The sequence below is a fragment of the Arachis stenosperma genome, chromosome 1 (genome assembly GCF_014773155.1).
Source record: "Arachis stenosperma cultivar V10309 chromosome 1, arast.V10309.gnm1.PFL2, whole genome shotgun sequence".
Lineage (NCBI taxonomy): Eukaryota > Viridiplantae > Streptophyta > Magnoliopsida > Fabales > Fabaceae > Arachis > Arachis stenosperma.
In genome coordinates this window covers 26,498,436-26,518,726 of record NC_080377.1, presented here as the reverse complement: position 1 = coordinate 26,518,726, position 20,291 = coordinate 26,498,436, and the positions used below count along the sequence as shown (strand labels likewise).

General features: G+C 34.2%; 1 protein-coding gene across 1 annotated transcript; it reads right to left on the bottom strand.

Annotated features, from left to right (window-relative positions):
- Window positions 1–10,121: 10,121 nt before the first annotated feature.
- On the bottom strand, window positions 10,122–15,004 carry LOC130972294 (ERAD-associated E3 ubiquitin-protein ligase HRD1B-like). The gene is made up of 8 exons (XM_057897165.1): window positions 14,835–15,004; window positions 13,840–14,378; window positions 12,594–12,770; window positions 12,312–12,461; window positions 12,026–12,234; window positions 11,428–11,590; window positions 10,944–11,223; window positions 10,122–10,547 (listed from the first exon to the last, which is right to left on the bottom strand). The coding sequence occupies exons 2-8, from the start codon at window positions 14,370–14,372 to the stop codon at window positions 10,401–10,403; spliced, it is 1,659 nt and encodes a 552-aa protein (XP_057753148.1). The 5' UTR covers window positions 14,373–14,378; window positions 14,835–15,004; the 3' UTR covers window positions 10,122–10,400.
- Between the last annotated feature and the right edge of the window lie 5,287 nt (window positions 15,005–20,291).

Sequence of the window (20,291 nt, the reverse complement as noted above, 5' to 3'; positions counted from 1 at the left end):
CAATGTGCTGCACAAGGCGTCCAAAATAACTTTTTCTCTTTTTCATTAGCATTTCTATTGCAGATTTGTAGTTAGCCGCATTGTCGGTGACAACTTGGATGACATTTTCTTCACCAACCTCTTCAACCACATTATCTATCATTTTAAAGATTTTATCAGTTATCTTAGTAATATGAGAGGCATCAATTGATTTAAACAAAAATAGTCCCTTTAGGACTATTAACCAAAAAATTTAGGATGGTCCGTCTTCTCTTACCTGTCCAACCATCAGTCATTATTGTGCAACCAACCTACTTCCAATATGCTCTATGTTCCTCTAGTGATTGTTGAACAAGCTCCAGATATTTCTTCAAAAGAGGCACCCTTAATTCATGGTAGGATGGTGGCTTGAATCCTTGTCCATATCTTATAGCTTTTTCAAACATTCTACTATATTCCTCGCTCCTTGATACATTAAAGGGGATACCATCGATGTAGAAAAAAGCTCTAATCTCTAAACATATTTCCTCTCTCAAATGCTTCTTAAATATGTTGTTGATTGTTGTTTGAGTACTAATGCGTGTTTTTTTGAATATGTTGTCATCTAGTTCTTTTCCCTTTCTTTTTTCACCGATAGTGTCAACTTCTTTAGTAACTTCACCTGGTCTTGCCCCATCCATACTTGTTTTCTTCATCAAATTCACTTGCAACCCACTCACAGCATCCCACATTTTCTTCTTAACTTCATCACTAACAGCTGTACAAGCTCCAACATCTTTTTGAGTTCCTACAAATTAAGTGGTGTTTCAATCTATAAATTTCTCCTGAAAAAAATTTATGACAGCATTTACATTGTATCTTCTTTCCATCTTCTCCAACAAATATCCCATGCTCCCATCCTACATTAGTTCTACTTCCAAGAGGATTCTTAGTAACTTTTCTTTTACTAGCAATTTTAGATGTATTTCCTGACTGAAAAGCTGGAATGTTAGTAAGATTTTCACTTGCATTAGCTTGAATCGATGCCATTTCTATTCAGAAAAAATTAAAACAGTAAATATTCAACAAATCAGTTCAATATCATAGCAAAAATTACAGAATTGTGTTCAATTTCAATTGTAACCATCCAAGTTCAACAATAAAAATTTAACAATCTAATTTGAACAAAAAATACCAGCATAACGAAAATTCAAGAATTATATTCAATACCACAACAATAATTCAACTATTTAGTTAAAAGAAATTCAACTTCCAAGTATAAACAGGTAAAAATAATTTTAACTTTTTGGTGTACGAAATTATGATCACACTTTTCAAAACTCTGCACAACTAACCAGCAAGTGCACTAGGTCGTCCAAGTAATACTTTACGTGAGTAAGGGTCGATTCCACGGAGATTGACGGCTTGAAGCAAGCTATGGTCATCTTGTAAATCTCAGTCAGGCGGATTCAAATGGTTATGAGGTATTGATAATTAAAAGATAGACAAAACGGAAAATAACATAGAGATACTTATGTAATTCATTGGTGGGGATTTCAGATAAACGTTTGGAGATGCTTTGTTGCTTCTGAACCTCTGCTTCCCTATTGCTTCCATCTAATCATGCGCACTCCCTTCCATGGCAAGCTGTATGATCCTCTCAGTGAAAATGATCCGGCTACGGTTTCTGTACGGCTAATCAACTGTCAGATTTCTCGTCTCGGATAAAAAATACCAGGCACAGCTACTGCAGGGCTAATCATCTGTCGGTTCTCACTTGTTTCGGAATAAGATTCATTGATCCTTTTGCACACTATCACTACGCACAACATTCGCAAGTTTGAAGCTCCTCACAGTCATCCCTTCCCAGATCCTACTCGGAATATCACAGACAAGGTTTAGACTTTTCGGATCTCAGGAATGCTGCCTATTGATTCTAGCCTATACCACGATGATCCTAATCATGGGGTCGGATGCTCTGTTGTCAGGAGAGACGATGCGAATTCGTGGATAAGAGACCCAAGAGAGTATACGCCGGCTGGCGTCCAATGATTACGTTGAATATCATGTAGACTGCTTTGTGGTTGTCATGCACACGGATCTTGGCTAAGCGAGTACTGAAAATAGTGGGTGATTGTCACGGGTCACCCCTTCAATCTGACTTAACTGAATTAAGTACAAGAGTATATCTTGGAGAAGAAGTAGGCGTGAATTGAAGGAAAAATAATAGTACTTGCATTAATTCATGAGGAACAGCAGAGCTCCTCACCTTTAATCTATGAGGTGTTGAAACTCCACCTTTAAAAATACATAAGAACAAAAGGTCTAGGCATGGCCGAATGGCCAGCCTCCCAAATGGCATAAGAATTAGAAAATAGGGGAAGAAGACCTGATCAAAGGATCGAAAAGTCATCCAAAGATAAAATACAATAGTCAAAAAGTGCTATTTATACTAAACTAGTAACCTAGGTTTACAGAAAATGAGTAGATAGTGTAGAAATCCACTTCCGGGGCCCACTTGGTATGTGTTTGGGCTGAGCTTTGAAGCTTTCATGTGCATAGGCCATCCTTGGAGTTAAACGCCAGCTTTGGTGCCAGTTTGGGCGTTTAACTCCAGTTCTGGCGTTTTATGCCAGAAAAGGATTTCTAGGTGATGTTTGAACGCCAGTTTGGGCCATCAAATCTCAGGCAAAGTATGGAGTATTATACATTGCTGGAAAGCCCAAGATGTCTACTTTCCAACGCAATTAAGAGCGCGCCAATTGGGCTTCTGTAGCTCCAGAAAATCTACTTCGAGTGTAGGGAGGTCAGAATCCAACAACATCTGCAGTCCTTTCTCAGCCTCTGAATCTGATTTTTGCTCAGGTCCCTCAATTTCAGTCAGAAAATACCTGAAATCCCAGAAAAATATACAAACTCATAGTAAAGTCCATAAATGTGAATTTTGTATGAAAACTAATAAAAATATACTAAAAAGTGACTAAAACATACTAGAAACTACCTAAAAACAATGCCAAAAAATGTATAAATTATCCGCTCATCACTTTTTAAGTAATTCAGAACAGAGTAAAACAAATTTAAGCCACTAAGATAACTAAAGCACTATTTAAGTCACAACATCATATCAAAACCAATAAACTTGCTTGTCACATAAAGTTCTAACTTTCAAGTATAAACAGGTAAAAAGCATTTTAACTTTTTAAATAATTCAGAACAGAGTAAAGCAAATTTAAACCACTGAGATAACTAAAACACTATTTAAGTCACGGCAATGACAACATCATATCAAAATCAATAAACGTTGCTTGTCACGTAAAGTTCCAACTTTCAAGTATATGTAGGTAAAAATGTAGAGTGCCCTCAAATCACATGGTTTAGAAAATTTTAATGCTCATTAGCAGCTACTAAACCAATGGTGTGCATCAAAGCCTCCCAACAAGATTTTGAAATTTTTAATCATAGACAATTACTATCTCAATACATTTTGTGTTAAACATCATTGGGCATAATAAATTAAGACAAGATGCTTAGAGATTAAGCATGTATAAACATAGAAGGAGAAGATAAAACAAAGATTCACAACAATCAACATCTAAAATACTAAATCAAAATAATAGTAATTTTCACCAAAATAAAAATAATAATAATTATTAACAGTGGGTGACAAAGGTATGACAAAGGTAGAAGAAATGGAGACTGGAGAAGCTTTGAATCCTGTTGTTGTTGCTACATGTTAGGGGCTGTGGCAAATCTAATCATCATCAACATCATCATCACTTGCAAGTAGTTCACAAGGTTCTGAATTGGCAAATGATTGCAGCAATCATAACACGTTCTTTGTGAAAGTGTACATGGAAGGCATTTCAATTGGTAGAAAATTCAATCTTTTAGTTCATGATGGCTACCATGAATTGGTTAAAGCTCTTGAACAAATGTTTGACACTACCATATTCTGTAATCAATTCTATCCCTATGTTTCTATCTCATTTACCTTTTTTTCCTAATTAAAATAAGACTGAAGAGGATAAAGATTAAAGAGGTCTTAACTTTTAACTTACCTGATGAAGTAGTAGCAAAGAGGAGGAGAAGAGCAGCAATCCAGATTCCAGAGCCAAAGACAGAGAAGCAGAGCTAAAGAGTCTCGCAAGTTGCAATCGCAAAGTGACGCTCACGCAGTCCAACCACCACCAGTCCAATTCGATAACACCACCGGCAAACCTCACAGTGAGTCAGCGACGCTTCAAATTGGGGTTTTCGGTCGCGTAAAATTCAAATTTCAGAGGGAAAGAGAGATAGAGTCAAAGATTGAGACTTGAGAGAGGTGAAAATTTGAAATTTTGGCCATAGAAAATTGGAGATAAATTGTAAAAGTGAGGGAGATTAAGAGATTAGAGACTGTTACTCTGTTAGGGCTCCTCTTCCATGGTCTTCTATTCAGATTGGGCCGTTGGGTTTGGTTGGGCTGCAATCAGAGCCAAGAAAAAGAACTTCTTCAACCTGAAACGCAACAACTTGGCAGAAGCGACAATTCCGGTGGCTCTGCGTTCTTCAGCGGTGATTCTGCACGGTGCAGTTTGGTTCTAGACGATAAGCAGAATCGCAACAAAAAGATAGAGCATAAGCGTAAAATCGTGCGCTTCCACGAGTTAAAACACGATTCTGACTACCTTGATTCACCTATATATATTACTTGACAATTTATTTGTCGATTTAAAAGTCTTCGTTACTTTTTGGATAGTTATTTGAGTAAACATCTAACTTGATTCTATCCATTTCAAAATAGGATAAGATGACTCTTATAAAAAAAATAGACTCGTTCTAATCTCTATCGTGTTTGTTATAAATCATGGCGATCTTTCCGTCATCTTCTCTCACCAAACTTAATGGAAAAGACCTACATGACACTTAACATTACTGATATGGACACTAAATCTCTGTTAAGTGACATATTGGCGAATGGATAATGGTTAAGGACTCGATCTGTCCTCCTAAGTCTTTGTTAAGTGACCTGTTATTTGGGAGACAAATTAACTTCTGACCATTACCCATTCGCTAGCATGTCACTTAACAGAGACTTAGCATCCACATAAGCAACATTAAGTGTCACATAGCTCTTTTTCGTTAAGTTTGGTGAAGAGAGATGATAGTGACTACCATGACTCACGACAAACAAGGACAGAGATTAGGACTGGGACCGGGGTCTATTTTTTTATAAGGATCGTCTTGTTGTTTTATTAGTTAGTTATTATTTACTTTTTTTCTTGCCATTAATATTGTATCTTGTAAAGAGGGTTAGAAGTTTTGATAGTTATATATGTTTGTAAGTTATGGTATAAAGAACTTAGAGAGAGAGAGAGAGAGAGAGAGAGAGAGAGAGAGAGAGAGAGAGAGAGAGAGAGAGAGAGAGAGAGAGAGAGAGAGAGAGAGAGAGAGAGAGAGAGAGAGATTGTGATTGATTTGTATGTATGTAATTGCGTTTTCAAGTGAAAAGTATTTCCAGTTTTAAAAATAGTTTTTTTACGGTGTCGAGTTTTACAAAGGCTCATATTTCATTATCAAGTATATGAAAGTCGTCGTAATACTCCTAAATTCTTATTTATTCGATTGGGTCATGTCATATGAATTTAATTTTACTACATATCAAACAAAATAAACGAATGTTTTTAAGAGAATAAAAAAAATAAAAAAGGATCTTCAAATCTCTTTCTTTTCGGATAGCCCTGAAAGGAGAAGGAATGTTGGAATGCCAACAGGCGTCTATTATGGAATTCACCCGACCCGAGAGTACCCATTTGGGGAACGTCCGGTGCAAAACATTATTAAAGTGGCGCAATAAGAAGCGTGACATTTTGATAGTAAGGGTGTTACATAAGGCTTGTAGCCAAAGGGTTTTATCAAATAGAAAGTATTGATTATCGAGAGATTTATAGTATAGTAATTTGACCATCAACGGTTCAAATTGTCCTCGCCATTGCTTTATCTCTTAGTTAGACCTTAAGACAGTTTGATTTTCACTATGTATTTCTAATTGAGTGCTTGAAGACTAAGTATATATGTCTCAGCCAATTGATTATTTTTCCTCTAATCCAACTCATGTTTTTAAATTAAAAAAAGCCTTGTATGGCTTGAAAACAAGCTCCAAGAGCATGGTTTCAAGCTTGTTTTCAAACCTTAACTACTACTCTTCTTAAGTTTGGCTTTAGAAAACAAAATTGGATGTTTCTTTGTTTATTAGATATACTAACACCTCTACCGATTTTGTTTTGGTATACATAGACAATATTGTCATCACAAGGAGTAATTCATTTGAAATTGAATCTTTAATAGCTGATTTTAACCAAAGGTTTTCTTTAGAAGATCCTGGTAAACTCAATTATTTTTTGGGTTTAGAATTCAAGCATTTACTAGGAAGTAGCTTGCTTGTTACTCAACAAAAATATGCTACTGATCTTCTCAACAAATCAAAAATGGACATAGGCAATGTTATGCCTACTCCAATGATTCATCTCTTAAATTGACTACCAATGATTCTGAAGATTATGAAAATCCAAAACATTATAGGGAGATTGTTATTTGTTGGTGCTTTGCAATATTTAACTATATCAAGGCCAGAGTTGGCTCATGTTGTAAATATAGTAGCTCAATTTATGCAACAGGTATAGTTGATAAGGGGATTATTTTAATAAAGGAATTGACTTCAGAATCATGGCTTTTGTAGATGCTGATTGGACTAGAGACTTGGATGATCGAAAGTCTATTAGTAGATACTACATGTTTCTTGGAGAAGCAACATACAACCTAATATAAGTAGGAGCAGCACTAAGGTTGAATATCGTGCGATGGTAGCAGCTCAGTTAAAGATCATTGCAACCCAGCAACCCCTCATGGAGCTCAAAATCAAGCGACCATAGCTCCCACAATTTTTTGTGGCAATCTAAGTGTGTGTTTGCTTGCTGCTAACCCCTTTCTCCATACATGGTGCAAACATATGGAAATTTATCTCCATTGTTTAAGAGCAATGGTGAACCGAAAAGAATTGTATATGGTCAACGTCCTGGAAAGTGATCAAGTAGCAAACTTGCTAGCTAAACTACTGTCCTTAAACCTCTTCACCAAATTCAGAGACAAACTTAGAGTGGCGAGTCCACCCACTGCAAAGTTTGAGAGGGAATATAAGGGATAGAAAGTTATGTTTGTTTACTAAGATATGATATTGAGATAAGAACACAGAGACACAATTGTATTTGATAGAGGAGACCTGGACAGAGACATTATATTCAGAGACATTGGATTAGTGTATTTTGTATCCATCCTAACAAGAAATAAAACTTATTTTTTATTTTTTTATTATTCTTGTTAATTTTTTATAGTTATATCTTTTATTATTATATAAAAAAATGAAAATAAGTTAAATTTTCATAATTTGTTCTAGTTTATCACCAAATAGAATACAAGAACACAAAATTTTGTATCTCTATCCTTTTTATGTCTTGTTCTTTGTCTTGTCTTGTCCTGTTTTCAGAAATAAACGGAACCTAGTTTTGCAGTGTTATAATGTATATATTGAATTGTTATGAATCTGTTGGGTTATTATCAAGACTCTCTTCTAGGCTTTCTTAGTTCTGGTTGCAGTATATATATGTGCACTCTTCAGGTGCATTAGTGTAGGAATTTAATATTGCTTACAAATCAAGTAATCTCATTTTCTTCTATTCTTCACAAATCTGTTTTCTCTCTTATTCTCCGTTTGTTACCAACCATTGCTTTATGCAATCTCTAGTTTACTGCTTTAGCTCAATCGCTTTCAATCCAAAAAGCACAAGTTTCATTAGATATAGAGAGTGGTGAATTAATTAATTCAGATGGGTATAAAACAAAAACATTCATTTACGCGTTTTAGGCCCCACGCGACAAGCATCATGACATAGCAATTTACTAGTCTTTACTCTTTTAGAGGACAGCCGTGACTAATGATGTCTTGTATTTCTTATCCATATAGCTCCTCTGTTGAAGCAACTATACAGGCTAGCATAGGACGTTCGCACACATCTTTCGCTACTCCTATTGCTTTGTTTGTTTTTTGGTGTTATCAACGTCAATCACACTTTTTTTTTTCACAAAAAAAATTCATATTCAAATTTTATTGTAACTACTACTTCTACCGTTGATTCAAATTAACAGGCTAAATCATGAAAGATGATACACGAAACGGGCTAATACTTGACATTTTCGTATGAATCAACCTTTTTCGACTAATGATCAGTCAATAATTTTTTTCTTTAAATTTTCTCTCTCTTTTTTTTAACAATTTGGTGATGAAAATAGGTAAAAACGAAAATAAAAACCAAAAGATAGAGATGCTTTAAAAAAAAAGGAAAGAAGACGTAACCTTGCAAATCGATGGAGAAAATAATAGAAGAAAAGAAAAGAAGAAATAAGGGTATATAATGGAGAGAGAAAGAATTAGACTGGAAGAGACATTTCCAATGGAGAAATCTAAAACAACCTAATTATGCATTACTCTATATTATAAGATACAATAATATTTGGGAGACAATAAAAAGTTAAATTAAAAAGTCTAAAATGATTTTAGTATTCATTAATTATCGCTAAAATAATTGTGTAATTTTAGATGTAATAAGTATATAATTATGAATGTTATATATATAAAATTGTGAATATTATATTACATAAAGTAATTTTAGATATTAGCTCCCAAACATTGTCGTATAAGATGATCACAAAGCTGTGTTTAGAAAGGAGATAGAGATTGAGACTAAATTAAATCTATATATTATATTTAGTATAAAGTATTTAAAATTGAATTATGTCTTAGTATTTTATTTAATTCAAGATAAATATAAAAATAAAATAAAAATATTTATTAAAATATCTTTATTTATTAAAAAAATATTGTTAAAATTTCAATTTCAATTTACAAAAATTTCAATTTCAATTTACAAAAATTTCAATTCCTTATGTGTAAATTTCATTTCCTTATGTTTCTCCATTTTAAAAGTACTAAAAGCATTGTTAGCAGAACCGGATCGAACCGGCCGGTTCAACCGAAAAATCGGTAAACCGGACCTTATATTGGTTCGGTCAGATCAAATCGGTGTGAACCGACCAAATTCGAAAAGAACCGGTACGAATCGGTCCGATCAAACCGTTTGAAAGTGAAAATTTTTTAAAATATTTGAAGTGGGTTCGAATCCCTACCCTCAAGGGAACTAAAAGACTCCACAACCACCAGGCTAGCATGTTTTCTATTAAAATGAATGCAAATTATAATACATATAGATATCTTTTATCAAATAGTTTATTTTTTATTTAATTTATTTTAATTTTAATTATAAACTCACTCATTTTTAAATTAATTATATTTTTATTTAACAATAATTATAAACTCACTTATTTTTTTTATAACTATATAATATCTATTAATATTATTTTTTTAATAAATATTTGTAGTATATAATAGTATAATAGATATAAACTAATTAATAAATGATTAAAATTTAAAAATAATAGTTATTTTAATATAAAAACAAAATAAAAATATTTGTGATAGAGTAAAAATAACAAAATATTTATTGTTCATGTTCCATATTGTTTTAAAATAACTTTATATTTTTAAAATGTTATTAAAAATATGTATTTTAAATTTTAATTTTAAACTTTTGACTATTTTTTATTTTTTATTTACATAGGACCGGATTAAACGGTTCAACCAAAATAATCTACCGGTTGAACCAGTGACCCAATAATCTAACCGGTTCGATTCTGACAACTATGACTAAAAGCACTAAAATTGTGTCTACCAAACCCAATACCAAGTCTCATTCCTTCAGACTTGGAAAACAAACACTACCCAACAGTAGCTCAAATAGTCCAACTTCATTAGAGTCATGCTCAGGGCGTATTCCAACCTTAATTATTTGATGTGTTCAAAAACAATGAATTGATGCCGTTTAGTTTTATTTCAAAAATACCACGATGTGAATTTTTAGGTCCCTAACATTCTTTAACCAATTGCGCATTTAAGAACTTGCGCGAACCAAAAAGTTTATACCCTACGAAACATGCAGAGATAAATCACCAGGGACCTGGGGAGAGGTGAAAATATTAAATTAATCCCTGTTACTTCCATGTACAACAAAATATAATAATAACAATAATTGACATGTTAGGAGTAAAGATATTTATCATACAATAAAGAGTATGATTTTCCAAAAGCTAGTACAAGCGTGCATTCCCCATAACAAAAAGGGGGCTAAATGTAACAATTTGAGGGGGTACTGTGCATTCACAAATTAGTATATCGCCATGAACAGCATATATCAGTCAAATTCAGGTCAAGCAATGCTGTGATTTTTTTTTTTCTCCCTATATCTACATTTGGCAGCATCATCATGGTTCAAACCAGAAATAAGGGGCTGAAGTTATTCTTTTTCACGATGAATCTCATGACTCGATGCTATTTGCTTGCCTCTGCTATCTGCTGTCGATGTGGACGATGAAGATGTACCCTCATCTACACCTGTTTCAACCTTTGTCCTCTGCAAAAGCTTGAGCTGATTTTGCAGAATCTGTTAAAAAGCAAGGGTAGAAAAATCTGAGTTAGTAAGATTGATTTCATGGGTTAACAATATGATACCACGTGGTTGGACTCCACATTTTGGGTATCCCAGAATGAATTAATGTGGATACTACATGCCATCCAGAGATATCCATGAAATCTTAAAATGTGACCTAAATATCACCAATTTGTTTGGGTTTATTTGCTATGACAAGTGCTTAATGTAACTTCTTAAGGTGACAACCGAGAGAGAAAAGAAATTCATTCTATGGTCACTATAATCATCAAAATTAATTTTACTTATTTCATTTCATTTTATTTTATTTATATATTCACGAAAAAGTACACAAAGATTACACATACTGCTTACAATGTGATGTTGATTTAAAGAGAGAAACAACTGTACCTCAATCTGATATTGAAGTAGTTTTCTATGAGCTTCCAGGTGAGAGCTTGGCATATTTGGGTCAACTCCAAACTCCACTCCATAAATCGCAGGGGCTCCACGTGTTTGGGAAGGAAGAAAATGGAAGTGCCCCATTTGAGGAAAGGATATCATTGGTCCACCAGGGAGAACAAATTGCTGTTGTGCCTGTTCACTAGAAGCTTGTTCTCCATTGAGTGCCATGTTAACAGATTCGCCCATAGACATCTGAACTGGGGGTTGAAGAGTGTACCCAGGAGAGCTGTGAAATTGAAAACACCTCAGTATTAACACACTTTATAAACTACAACTGACCTCGAAATAAAAAAATTAAGAAAAAATAGGGCACACTTTTTCATGTATTTATTGGACAAAACTATCAATAACCAGCAAAATGCACAGCATAAGACTGATTTCTTAAGCAGGTGTAGAAAAAACAGGGATATTGTCTAAACACAATTCATACCATACTAAAGATGTTGGGGAGGGATAAACATAAGACTTCTCATATATTGAAGCTGCTGCTGCGGCAGCAGCTTGAAGTCGGGCTTGATGCTGACTCAAATTATCAGTTGCCCCGCCACTGCCAACCTCATTTTGCGCTGTGCTTCCAGTGGTAGTCCCTGTTCCTGTTCCGAAGCAAAATGATTATTTAATCTTGAAGTAAGCAAAATTGTGTTCGACAAGGAATAATAAAATTAGACAAAGAAAAGGTTAAAAAATTAAACCATGAAATGTAAAATATATATAGTAGTAACTTTATGAGCTTCACATGAAACCTAAACAGAACATGACTGATGGATACAACTTCATAACAAGGAGCTTAAGTATAATTAAAAGGTTTATAATGAAAATGGTTTAAAAAATGAATATGTTCCACTAGCAATTGTTTAAAAGGTGCAAGTCACATAAGCATTAGTTTGATGGATCAAACTTTGAACTCTAGTTTTCCATTTTTGATTCCAGACAGACAGGATTCCTGGGAATACTAACAGTTCAACTGCGCATTACAAACATGTTTTATGTAATGGTAACTGTCAGCGAATATTATACTATATGATTACCCTGTCGATGACCATCTGGTTGTGCTCCTTGCTGGCCTACAGTTGCTGTTGCCCCATTTTCTGGGGGAACAACCAGGGCTCTGCAGGTAGGGCAAGTATGTTGCCGCTCCAACCATGATCGGAGGCAATGAACATGAAACAAATGTCCACATATAAGTTTCTTTGCAGTAGTCATCTCTTCACGACAGATAATGCAAGTTGCATCACTTCTGCTTAGGCATTCAAGAAAAGAATTATTACAATAAACTTCAAAATAGTAAGCAGATATGTAAGGTTTTGAACTAACGCATTAAGCTCTTCAGGTGTTGCATCTGGAAATCGGTCGTTCATATTTGAAGTGATCTTACGATATCGTATGTAATCTGCAACACGGACTTTGAAGTTCCTAAATGTCTCATAGAGCTCCCGTATTAAGTGCAAAGGAACACCATAGTTTCTGAGAGATAAACCAAATGTTAGTTAGTAAATATTAAAAGAGACTAAAAAATGAGCAAACTAAATGGCTTCTGTATTGAATAGATATAAAGGCTCCCATAAATATTGAAAGAGGAGTTGGCTGATCACTTACACAAAAATTACGAGGAAGAAGCACAGATACATAGACAAGTGAAGCAAGTCCCTGATAAGTTCCAAGTAGAATGTGAAGACTGGTTTCCTTTCCCATTGTCCTTCCATGAGCATGTCACTAACATAGAAAAGATATTTTACAAAAATCGACACTGTTGTCGTTGCCAGTATCATGTACCTGAGATAGAAAAGATCATTTGTTGATGAAAACTGTGATTATATATAATTACGCCATAATATTAGTAGAATACATCAGCTAACAAATACAACTGAAACTGCACATATGAATAAACTCACATACACACTTCTATTTAGTATTTTTTTTTTCCTTCATACATCCTATTTGTGGTTTTACAACATAGTACAAGTGTTTTCCATGTGATTCATAAGATCATAGCTTCAAATATTAATGCAATCATATGTATCAGAGACACAAACAAGGCATATAACTACATTTATTCATATGAATAAAAAAAAACAACATTTACTGAGTATCACATATAAAATTCACTTTGTTTGACAAGATTAAAAATCAAGAAAGCAAATGAGATAGCTTAATCAAGAATTTTTAAGAATCTATCATATTAAAATTTTGCAACTAACTACATAAAAAAGGGCAGCCCGGTGCACAAGCATCCTGCACTAATGCAGGATCTGGCGAAAGGTCACACCGAAAGGTACAATATACGCAGCCAAACTTGATAATTATATTAGTGGCTAACTACATGATATTTCAAAAATAGGATGCAGAGCTTTATCAAATAACAGGAAATAGACATTCAGGGAAAAACGAAAAAGGAAAACAAAACAAAGATCAGGAAATAGGGTAAGTTTGGTTTCCGTTTTCATTTCCTGTTACCATGGCTTGAATTCTATGTTTCATGATTTTGTAAATGAATTGGCAAATGAAATGACAAAAAGAAACACGAGATTTCACTATGACCACAATGGAAACAAGAAATGGAAAATTAATCCAAATAGTTGGTCAATTTCACATTTATATTTATTATTGATATGCATTTGGTCCTGCAAGAAAAATCAAGGATTCCACAATAATAAGAAATTTGATACATCAAGGGTTTATTCAAATATGAATCAAGGTAGAAACAGAGCATGTTCTTAAGTCAAGGAATTCTCATCCAAGCCAAAATTCAGCTGAGTACTATTCATAGTTCTGCATTTACATTAGTCATGTTTTGTTTTGCAACTTGTCTAAGCACAAGAGAATGAAAAGAAAGAAGGCTTACTCAAAAGAGAAGAATATCGAAACTGACGGTTGCCATGTTTGTAGCAGATGCTTCAGATTACTGTATAAGAATAGGCTATCGAGGAGAAGAAGGAAACCCATAAAAGATACAATCCGAACATGGGACAACATGGGCACCGTAGGAGTTGTCTCAATGTACTCAACCCTCTTTTGAGCCAACCAATGCAAAGCTTTAATCAACAATAGCGCTGTGACCATCGCAAGAAATGTAACTGAGAAATCCTGCCTAAAAATAGTAATGGCAAAGAGGATTTCCATAACCTCCCTCCACGATTGCTCGTTAAGCCTTTCTACCTCAGCTTCTCTAAGAGAACCCAGGAATACCTTTTTAGTCAACTGCCATAGAATACACATAATAACCAAACCCATGTTGAGAAGAAGCACTAAGCTGATCTTGGAAGTTGAAAGATACACCATTGCCGGATAAAACTGGCTTCTACTGTTAAATGCATGATATGTGATAGCCAGGGTTGCAATCAAACTGAGACCGGCATATGTCTTCAGCCTCATCATTCCGCCCTACACAAAAGCACAATAAACCATCATTTAGTTAAAATCTGAAACCCTAAATTAGCTAATTAAATCTGTAACTAGAACTTCATATACATTTGGATTTTTCACAAACAAGCATGAACAAGACGAAATAATACAACTTATCCTAGAAAACTAAATTGAACAATTGAGATGTCATAGAAAATCCATAAATTAGTGAGCTAGTCAATCACTATTTGGCATTAGAAGATAACGAGAAAATGCAAATAAATAGAATGCATGATCCTTAACTTCATATTCAATGGCAAATCGATAGAAAGAAAAAAGAAAAGAAAAGAAAAGAATAAGAAAAAGGCTTATGCATATGAATTACAGCATTACCGTGAGCCCTAACTTGGAATCAAATCAAGACGGCGTTAAAGGAATTCAAGAAAAACTAAAATTTGAAAGAATTAAAAGTCGTTGGTTGAAGAAAGGAATTACCAAGTGAGTGCTCTCTCTCTCTCTCTCTCTCTCTCTCCCACTGTGTTGGTGAGGTCCTAATCGGAACCGAGAGACGATCGTCGGTAGCTAACAGCTCCGTGTATATTTTCCAATTGTTTTTTTCTTTTCGATCTCTGTGTATTTACAATTTTGAGTCTTAAATAGTTGATGTTAAAATAAGGAAATGATGTATGCGTAGCCAACCAGATCTTGCCACGTACATCGCTGCGTGGACAAGCCAATTAGGGTTCGTAAAATATTATCTTAACAAGTTAAACACTTAAACATTTTCCTGGTCTTCAATAGTCTTATGATGTACGGACATTACACACAGAACATAAAATACCACACGTAAATTTTAAAATCTTATAAGATATATGAATATATATATATATAAAATATTTTTTAGATAAATTGTTATAATATTTTAATATTTTATTTTAATTATATCAAGTATTTAAAATATTTTTTATTTTAATAAATAATAATATATATTATATTTAAATTTATTTCAAAAATATATGTTAAGAATAAGATTAGACATGTCAACACGTGATAGTATTTAGGTGTGTCCAAATATATTTGGAGAAAAATTTTTTATTTTTCATTAAGATACGATTAGATACAGTAAATATGTGTGTCGGTCTGTTGGACAAATGTCAATGAATGTTGTATCCAAAATGTATCTGATATGAGAACACGACAATTTAATAGAATGTCCATATTTCATAGCAATATTCTGAAGCTTAAACCGTTCTATTGATTTGGTGATTTATAGATTCTATCGTTCAATTAAAATAATTAAAATTAATAAAAAAAATATGTCTAATATATATGAATAACAAGTAAAAGATAATAACATTGATGAGTTTAATAAAACTTTGATTCACAAGTTTTTTTTAAAACATAATTATTTTTATATCCATTAGTATATATTTATTTTAGATTGAGTATATACATTATAATTTTGGATCCAACTATTATAAAAGTTAAATCCAAAATTATTAAAAACCTTATCAATGATTTATAGGCTAAAGTCCAGATCCTCTATCCAACCCCACGAAAGTTGGCCACGTTGACATAAGTTTATCCTCGACTTATTTTGATAAACAACTAATTTCTACAATCTCTTTTATTGATCTAAAAAAGAGATCTCAATAACCTTCCTAACAAAAGAGGGTAACCATCCACCGTCAAAGGTGGAACCACTTCATAAGTGGTTACTAGTCTACCACCTACAACTATAAATACACTAACACTCTCAAGTATTCTTCGAACTCTAACTTATACAAAAAATTGCCTAAAACTTTGCTAACTTAAGTATCAGAGTCCCATGCAGGTACCACCCCCAACCTCTCCGGAAAGCTCGAACGGCTTCATCACTTCACTGAAAGAGACGTCGGAACATCTCTCTAAAGGATTTTGGACCACACATCAAGCCCAAATCCCACCGATTTCAGGTAACCATCAGAATATTAATATTGATGCCGTTGTTGGAGACTTGGAAGTCAGCACCCAACCATAGTGGATAACCATTCTAAAGACGGACAAAATACATCAAAACTAAAACCAAATCAACAAAATGACGATTGAGCAATCGTCATACCCCATGTCCTAGGAGAACGGAGGGTCCTAATGAAAACAGAAACCAAAGAAACTTAGGAGGACGAAATTGAGTTAGAACGACAACGTGAATTTGAACACGCCCTACATAAAGAAGTTCGACGACGTAGAAACTTGGAGAAAAAGTTGGAAAAACTGGAATCTGATCTTAAAGGGTGAAGATCTCGAGCAGATCGAGAAGCTACACCTTTGGGAAGTGAAGATCCATTCCTAGAAGAAATCATGAGAGCTAAAGTCCCTAAAAATTTTAAAAGCCCAAACATAGACTTTTATGATGGGATAACCGACCCTTGTCATCACCTGAGTAATTTTATAATCCATATGTGTTTGGCTGATGCCTCTAATGTGACTCGGTACAAAGCCTTCCCAACTACTTTAACCAAGCTGGCCATGAAGTGGTTTGATAATCTCCCTTCAAGGTCGGTCACCATCTTCGACGACTTAGCGAGAAGCTTTCTCACAAGATTTTCGATCTAGAAAGACAAGGTTAAATATGTCCTAAGCCTCTTGGGAGTCAAGCAAGAGGTCGACAAATCACTTAGGGCCTACATGGAAAGGTTCAACAAGGCGTGCTTAAAATTCAAAACTAATTTACTGAAGCAGCGATCATGGGGCTTGTTAATGGCCTCAAGGAAGGTCCCTTCTCACAATCCATTTCAAAGAGGCACCCGACATGTATGAGGTTCAAGAACGAGTCGAGAAATATATCAATATGGAAGAAATTATACTGTTGAGGAGGCCTACCTCAGGACAAAGTAATCAGTACCAATCTCGGAAAACGAAAAGGAGCTCAAGAAAAAAGAAGAATACAACTCGAACAAGCCTATGAGATATCATTCCTATATTTCACTATGAGTCTCCCTGGTTGATGTTTACAGAGAAATTTGTCACACTGAAATAATACCACCTCCTAGGCACATTCAAAGCAAGAAAGGGAGAATCGATCTGAATATTGTGAGTATCACAAAATTTATGGTCATTCAACCAACGACTGCTACGACTTGAAAATGTGATTGAAAAATTGGCCAAAGAAGGTCGGTTGGATAAATACCTCGATGAAAAATAAGATGAAACCAACAAGAGAAAAAAGGATGAAGAAGGTAGAGAAAGATGAGAGCAACCACAAAGAACCCTTGAGAGACACATCTACATGATCACTGATGGCTTTGCAATAGGAGGGATAACAAAATCCTCTCTCAAAAGACATCTGAAGGAAATCTACTAGGTCGGAGAATGTGAAGAAGTGTTCAATTTTCCTACAATAACCTTCACAAAAGAAGATGCCCTGGGTGTTATTCTTGGACGTGTGATCCAGTAGTGATAACCATGATTTTGGCTAATGTAAACATTCATAGAACCCTGGTAGATTAGGAAAGTTCAACTGATATCCTATTTAAGCCAGCCTTTAATAAGCTAGGTCTGGAAAGAAAGGACTCGAAGGCATATCCGGAGACCCTTTTTGGATTAAGAGACTCCCTTATCCGACCATTAGGGTTCATAACCCTTTACACTACCTTTGGTAAGGGAATAAAGGAAGAACTCTGAGCATAGACTACATCGTAGTAGATGTCGTATCAGCCCTACAATGTCGTAATAGGTCGGTCAACCTTAAATCGATTTGCGTAATAGTGTCAATTTTTCATCTTTACATGAAATTTTCTACCCTAGAGAGAGCAACAACTATAAAAGAAGATCAGAAACTAGCTAGAAGATGCTGCAATGAAAGTTTGAAACTACGTGGTTGAACAAAGAAAAACGAGGTCAATTCAATAGAACTCAAAAGTGTCCGAGTTCGTGAAGAAGTGAGACATCAATTGAAGGAAAAATCAAAGAGGTGCAAATAGAAGAAGAGGTCAAAAAATCACAAATGCAGGAGCCAATTTAGATAAAAAATTGAAACAAGATCTCATCAAATTCAGATATTACAAGAGAATTTCGACCTCTTTGCCTGGAAAGCTTCTAACATACCGAGCATTCATCCTGATCTCATGAGCTACAAATTAGTTGGATACCTAAGTTCACAACCTATATAGCAGAAATGACAAAAGCTTAGTCCTAAAAGAGCATAAGTCGTGGAGGAGCAACTTCAAGCACTGTTAAAAATAATTAAAAATTTTATTTTATATTTTAATATCAATAAAATATCAAAATATCATTATAATTTATCTAAAAAATACTTTATATTTTATATATATATATATATGCGTGTCCCCGTGTCATATAAGATTTTAAAATTTGCGTGTCGACGTGTCCCATGTCGTGTCGTGTCCTGTGTCCGTGCATCATAGAGTGTCGCCCATGTCTTTTTCTTCTTGATGAGCGAGGAATGGAAGTGTCGGAAAATTGAGAGATAAAGGAGAGTGAAAAAAAAAAAGGAAAGAAAGAGAAAAAAAAAGAGTTCTAAAAAAAAGAAGAAAGGAAAAGAAATTATCATCGGTACTAAAAATTTAAGGTAGATAAAAATTTTTTTATTTACATAATTTTTTAACTATTGTATATATTATTATAATTATTCATATATCATTACTACTTTATTTTTTCACATTTAATTATTTTATGTGTTACCTTTTTTTATGTGAAATTTGATTAAAGTTATTATTATTGTTACTATTAATTTATTATCTGTTCTTTATTTTATTAGCTCAGTGTGGGTTACCAACATTCTAATTGCTCATCATCATCATCATCATCATCATCATCATCATCATCATCATCATCTCTACTCTACTTCGTCGGTTCAATGTGGATTACCACTATTTCGATTTACTTATTATTTATTTATCTTTCTGTTGCTTAGTCTTTATTTTTATTTATTAAAATTTTATATTTAAGTACATAATAATTATTTATTAATATTATTATATTATTTTTTATTTTATTGCTTTTAGTATTATATTTATTAATTTAATTATTCACTACAAGAAACAGTGTAATTATCGACACCAAAAATCGACAGTTAAGTCTTCTGTCAATATTTTTGTCGTCGATAAAATGAAAAAGAGATGATTAGAAATAAAATATTAAAATCAACGATGATGTCGTCTATTATTTTGGTAACTTTCTAACTTTTTAACATTATCGTCACATTACCGACAAAAGAGTGGATGCAAATTTTTTTTCTTTAAAATCGACGAGCTAGTTGTCTATTTTAATAATTAAAATATCGACAACTTTTTCCGTCGATAAATTTAGACGATAGAGATCTCTTTTTTAAATTAGATGAACGGTATAGATTTATTACATAAAATAGATGACTGAAACGATTTTTATTTTAACTAAAATCGGCGAAAGAGCCGTCGATTTTTATCAACAAAAAATTACTCCTGCGTTTGGCTTCCCAGGTCCCTCGTTTCACTCATTTCCCTAAAATTTAACCCCAAACTTTCATAGAATTAGAGTTCAGACTTCAGAGTAAGGCTTCTTCTTCTCCTCCAACACTTGAGAATAGAGACCAGAGATGAAATCACGGTCACGTAGACAGGCAGAGAGTAGAGCTTCTTCTTCTCCGACGTCTGAGAAAACCTGCCGGCCTCCACCTGAAAGCATATCTTCTTCTTATTCTTCTTCTCCTCTACCTGAGACCAGAGCTTCTTCTTCTCCTCCTCCTCCTCCTCCTCCTCCTCCTCCTCCTTCGCCGAGCCCATTGCCGCGCCATCCTTTTCATGTGAGTTCCTCTCTCTCTCTCTCTCTCTCTCTCTCTCTCTCTCTCTCTCTCTCTCTCTCTCTCACATTGTGATTTGTGAATCTGCATGTAAGTTCTTCTTCTTCCACAGACTCGTCGCTGCAATGTCTTTGCTGGTCACTGTTACTATGAGCCCGATGCCAGAGCATGTC

What these genes read in the sequence shown, in the direction of transcription:
- LOC130972294 (XM_057897165.1), bottom strand. Translation starts at nt 14,372, where the DNA reads ATGATGAGGCTGAAGACATATGCCGGTCTCAGTTTGATTGCAACCCTG. An exon ending in TCGATATTCTTCTCTTTTGA is followed by an intron (nt 12,771 to 13,839) that starts GTAAGCCTTCTT and finishes TTTCTATCTCAG; the next exon opens with GTACATGATACTGGCAACGA. An exon ending in TTCTTCCTCGTAATTTTTGT is followed by an intron (nt 12,462 to 12,593) that starts GTAAGTGATCAG and finishes TTTATCTCTCAG; the next exon opens with AAACTATGGTGTTCCTTTGC.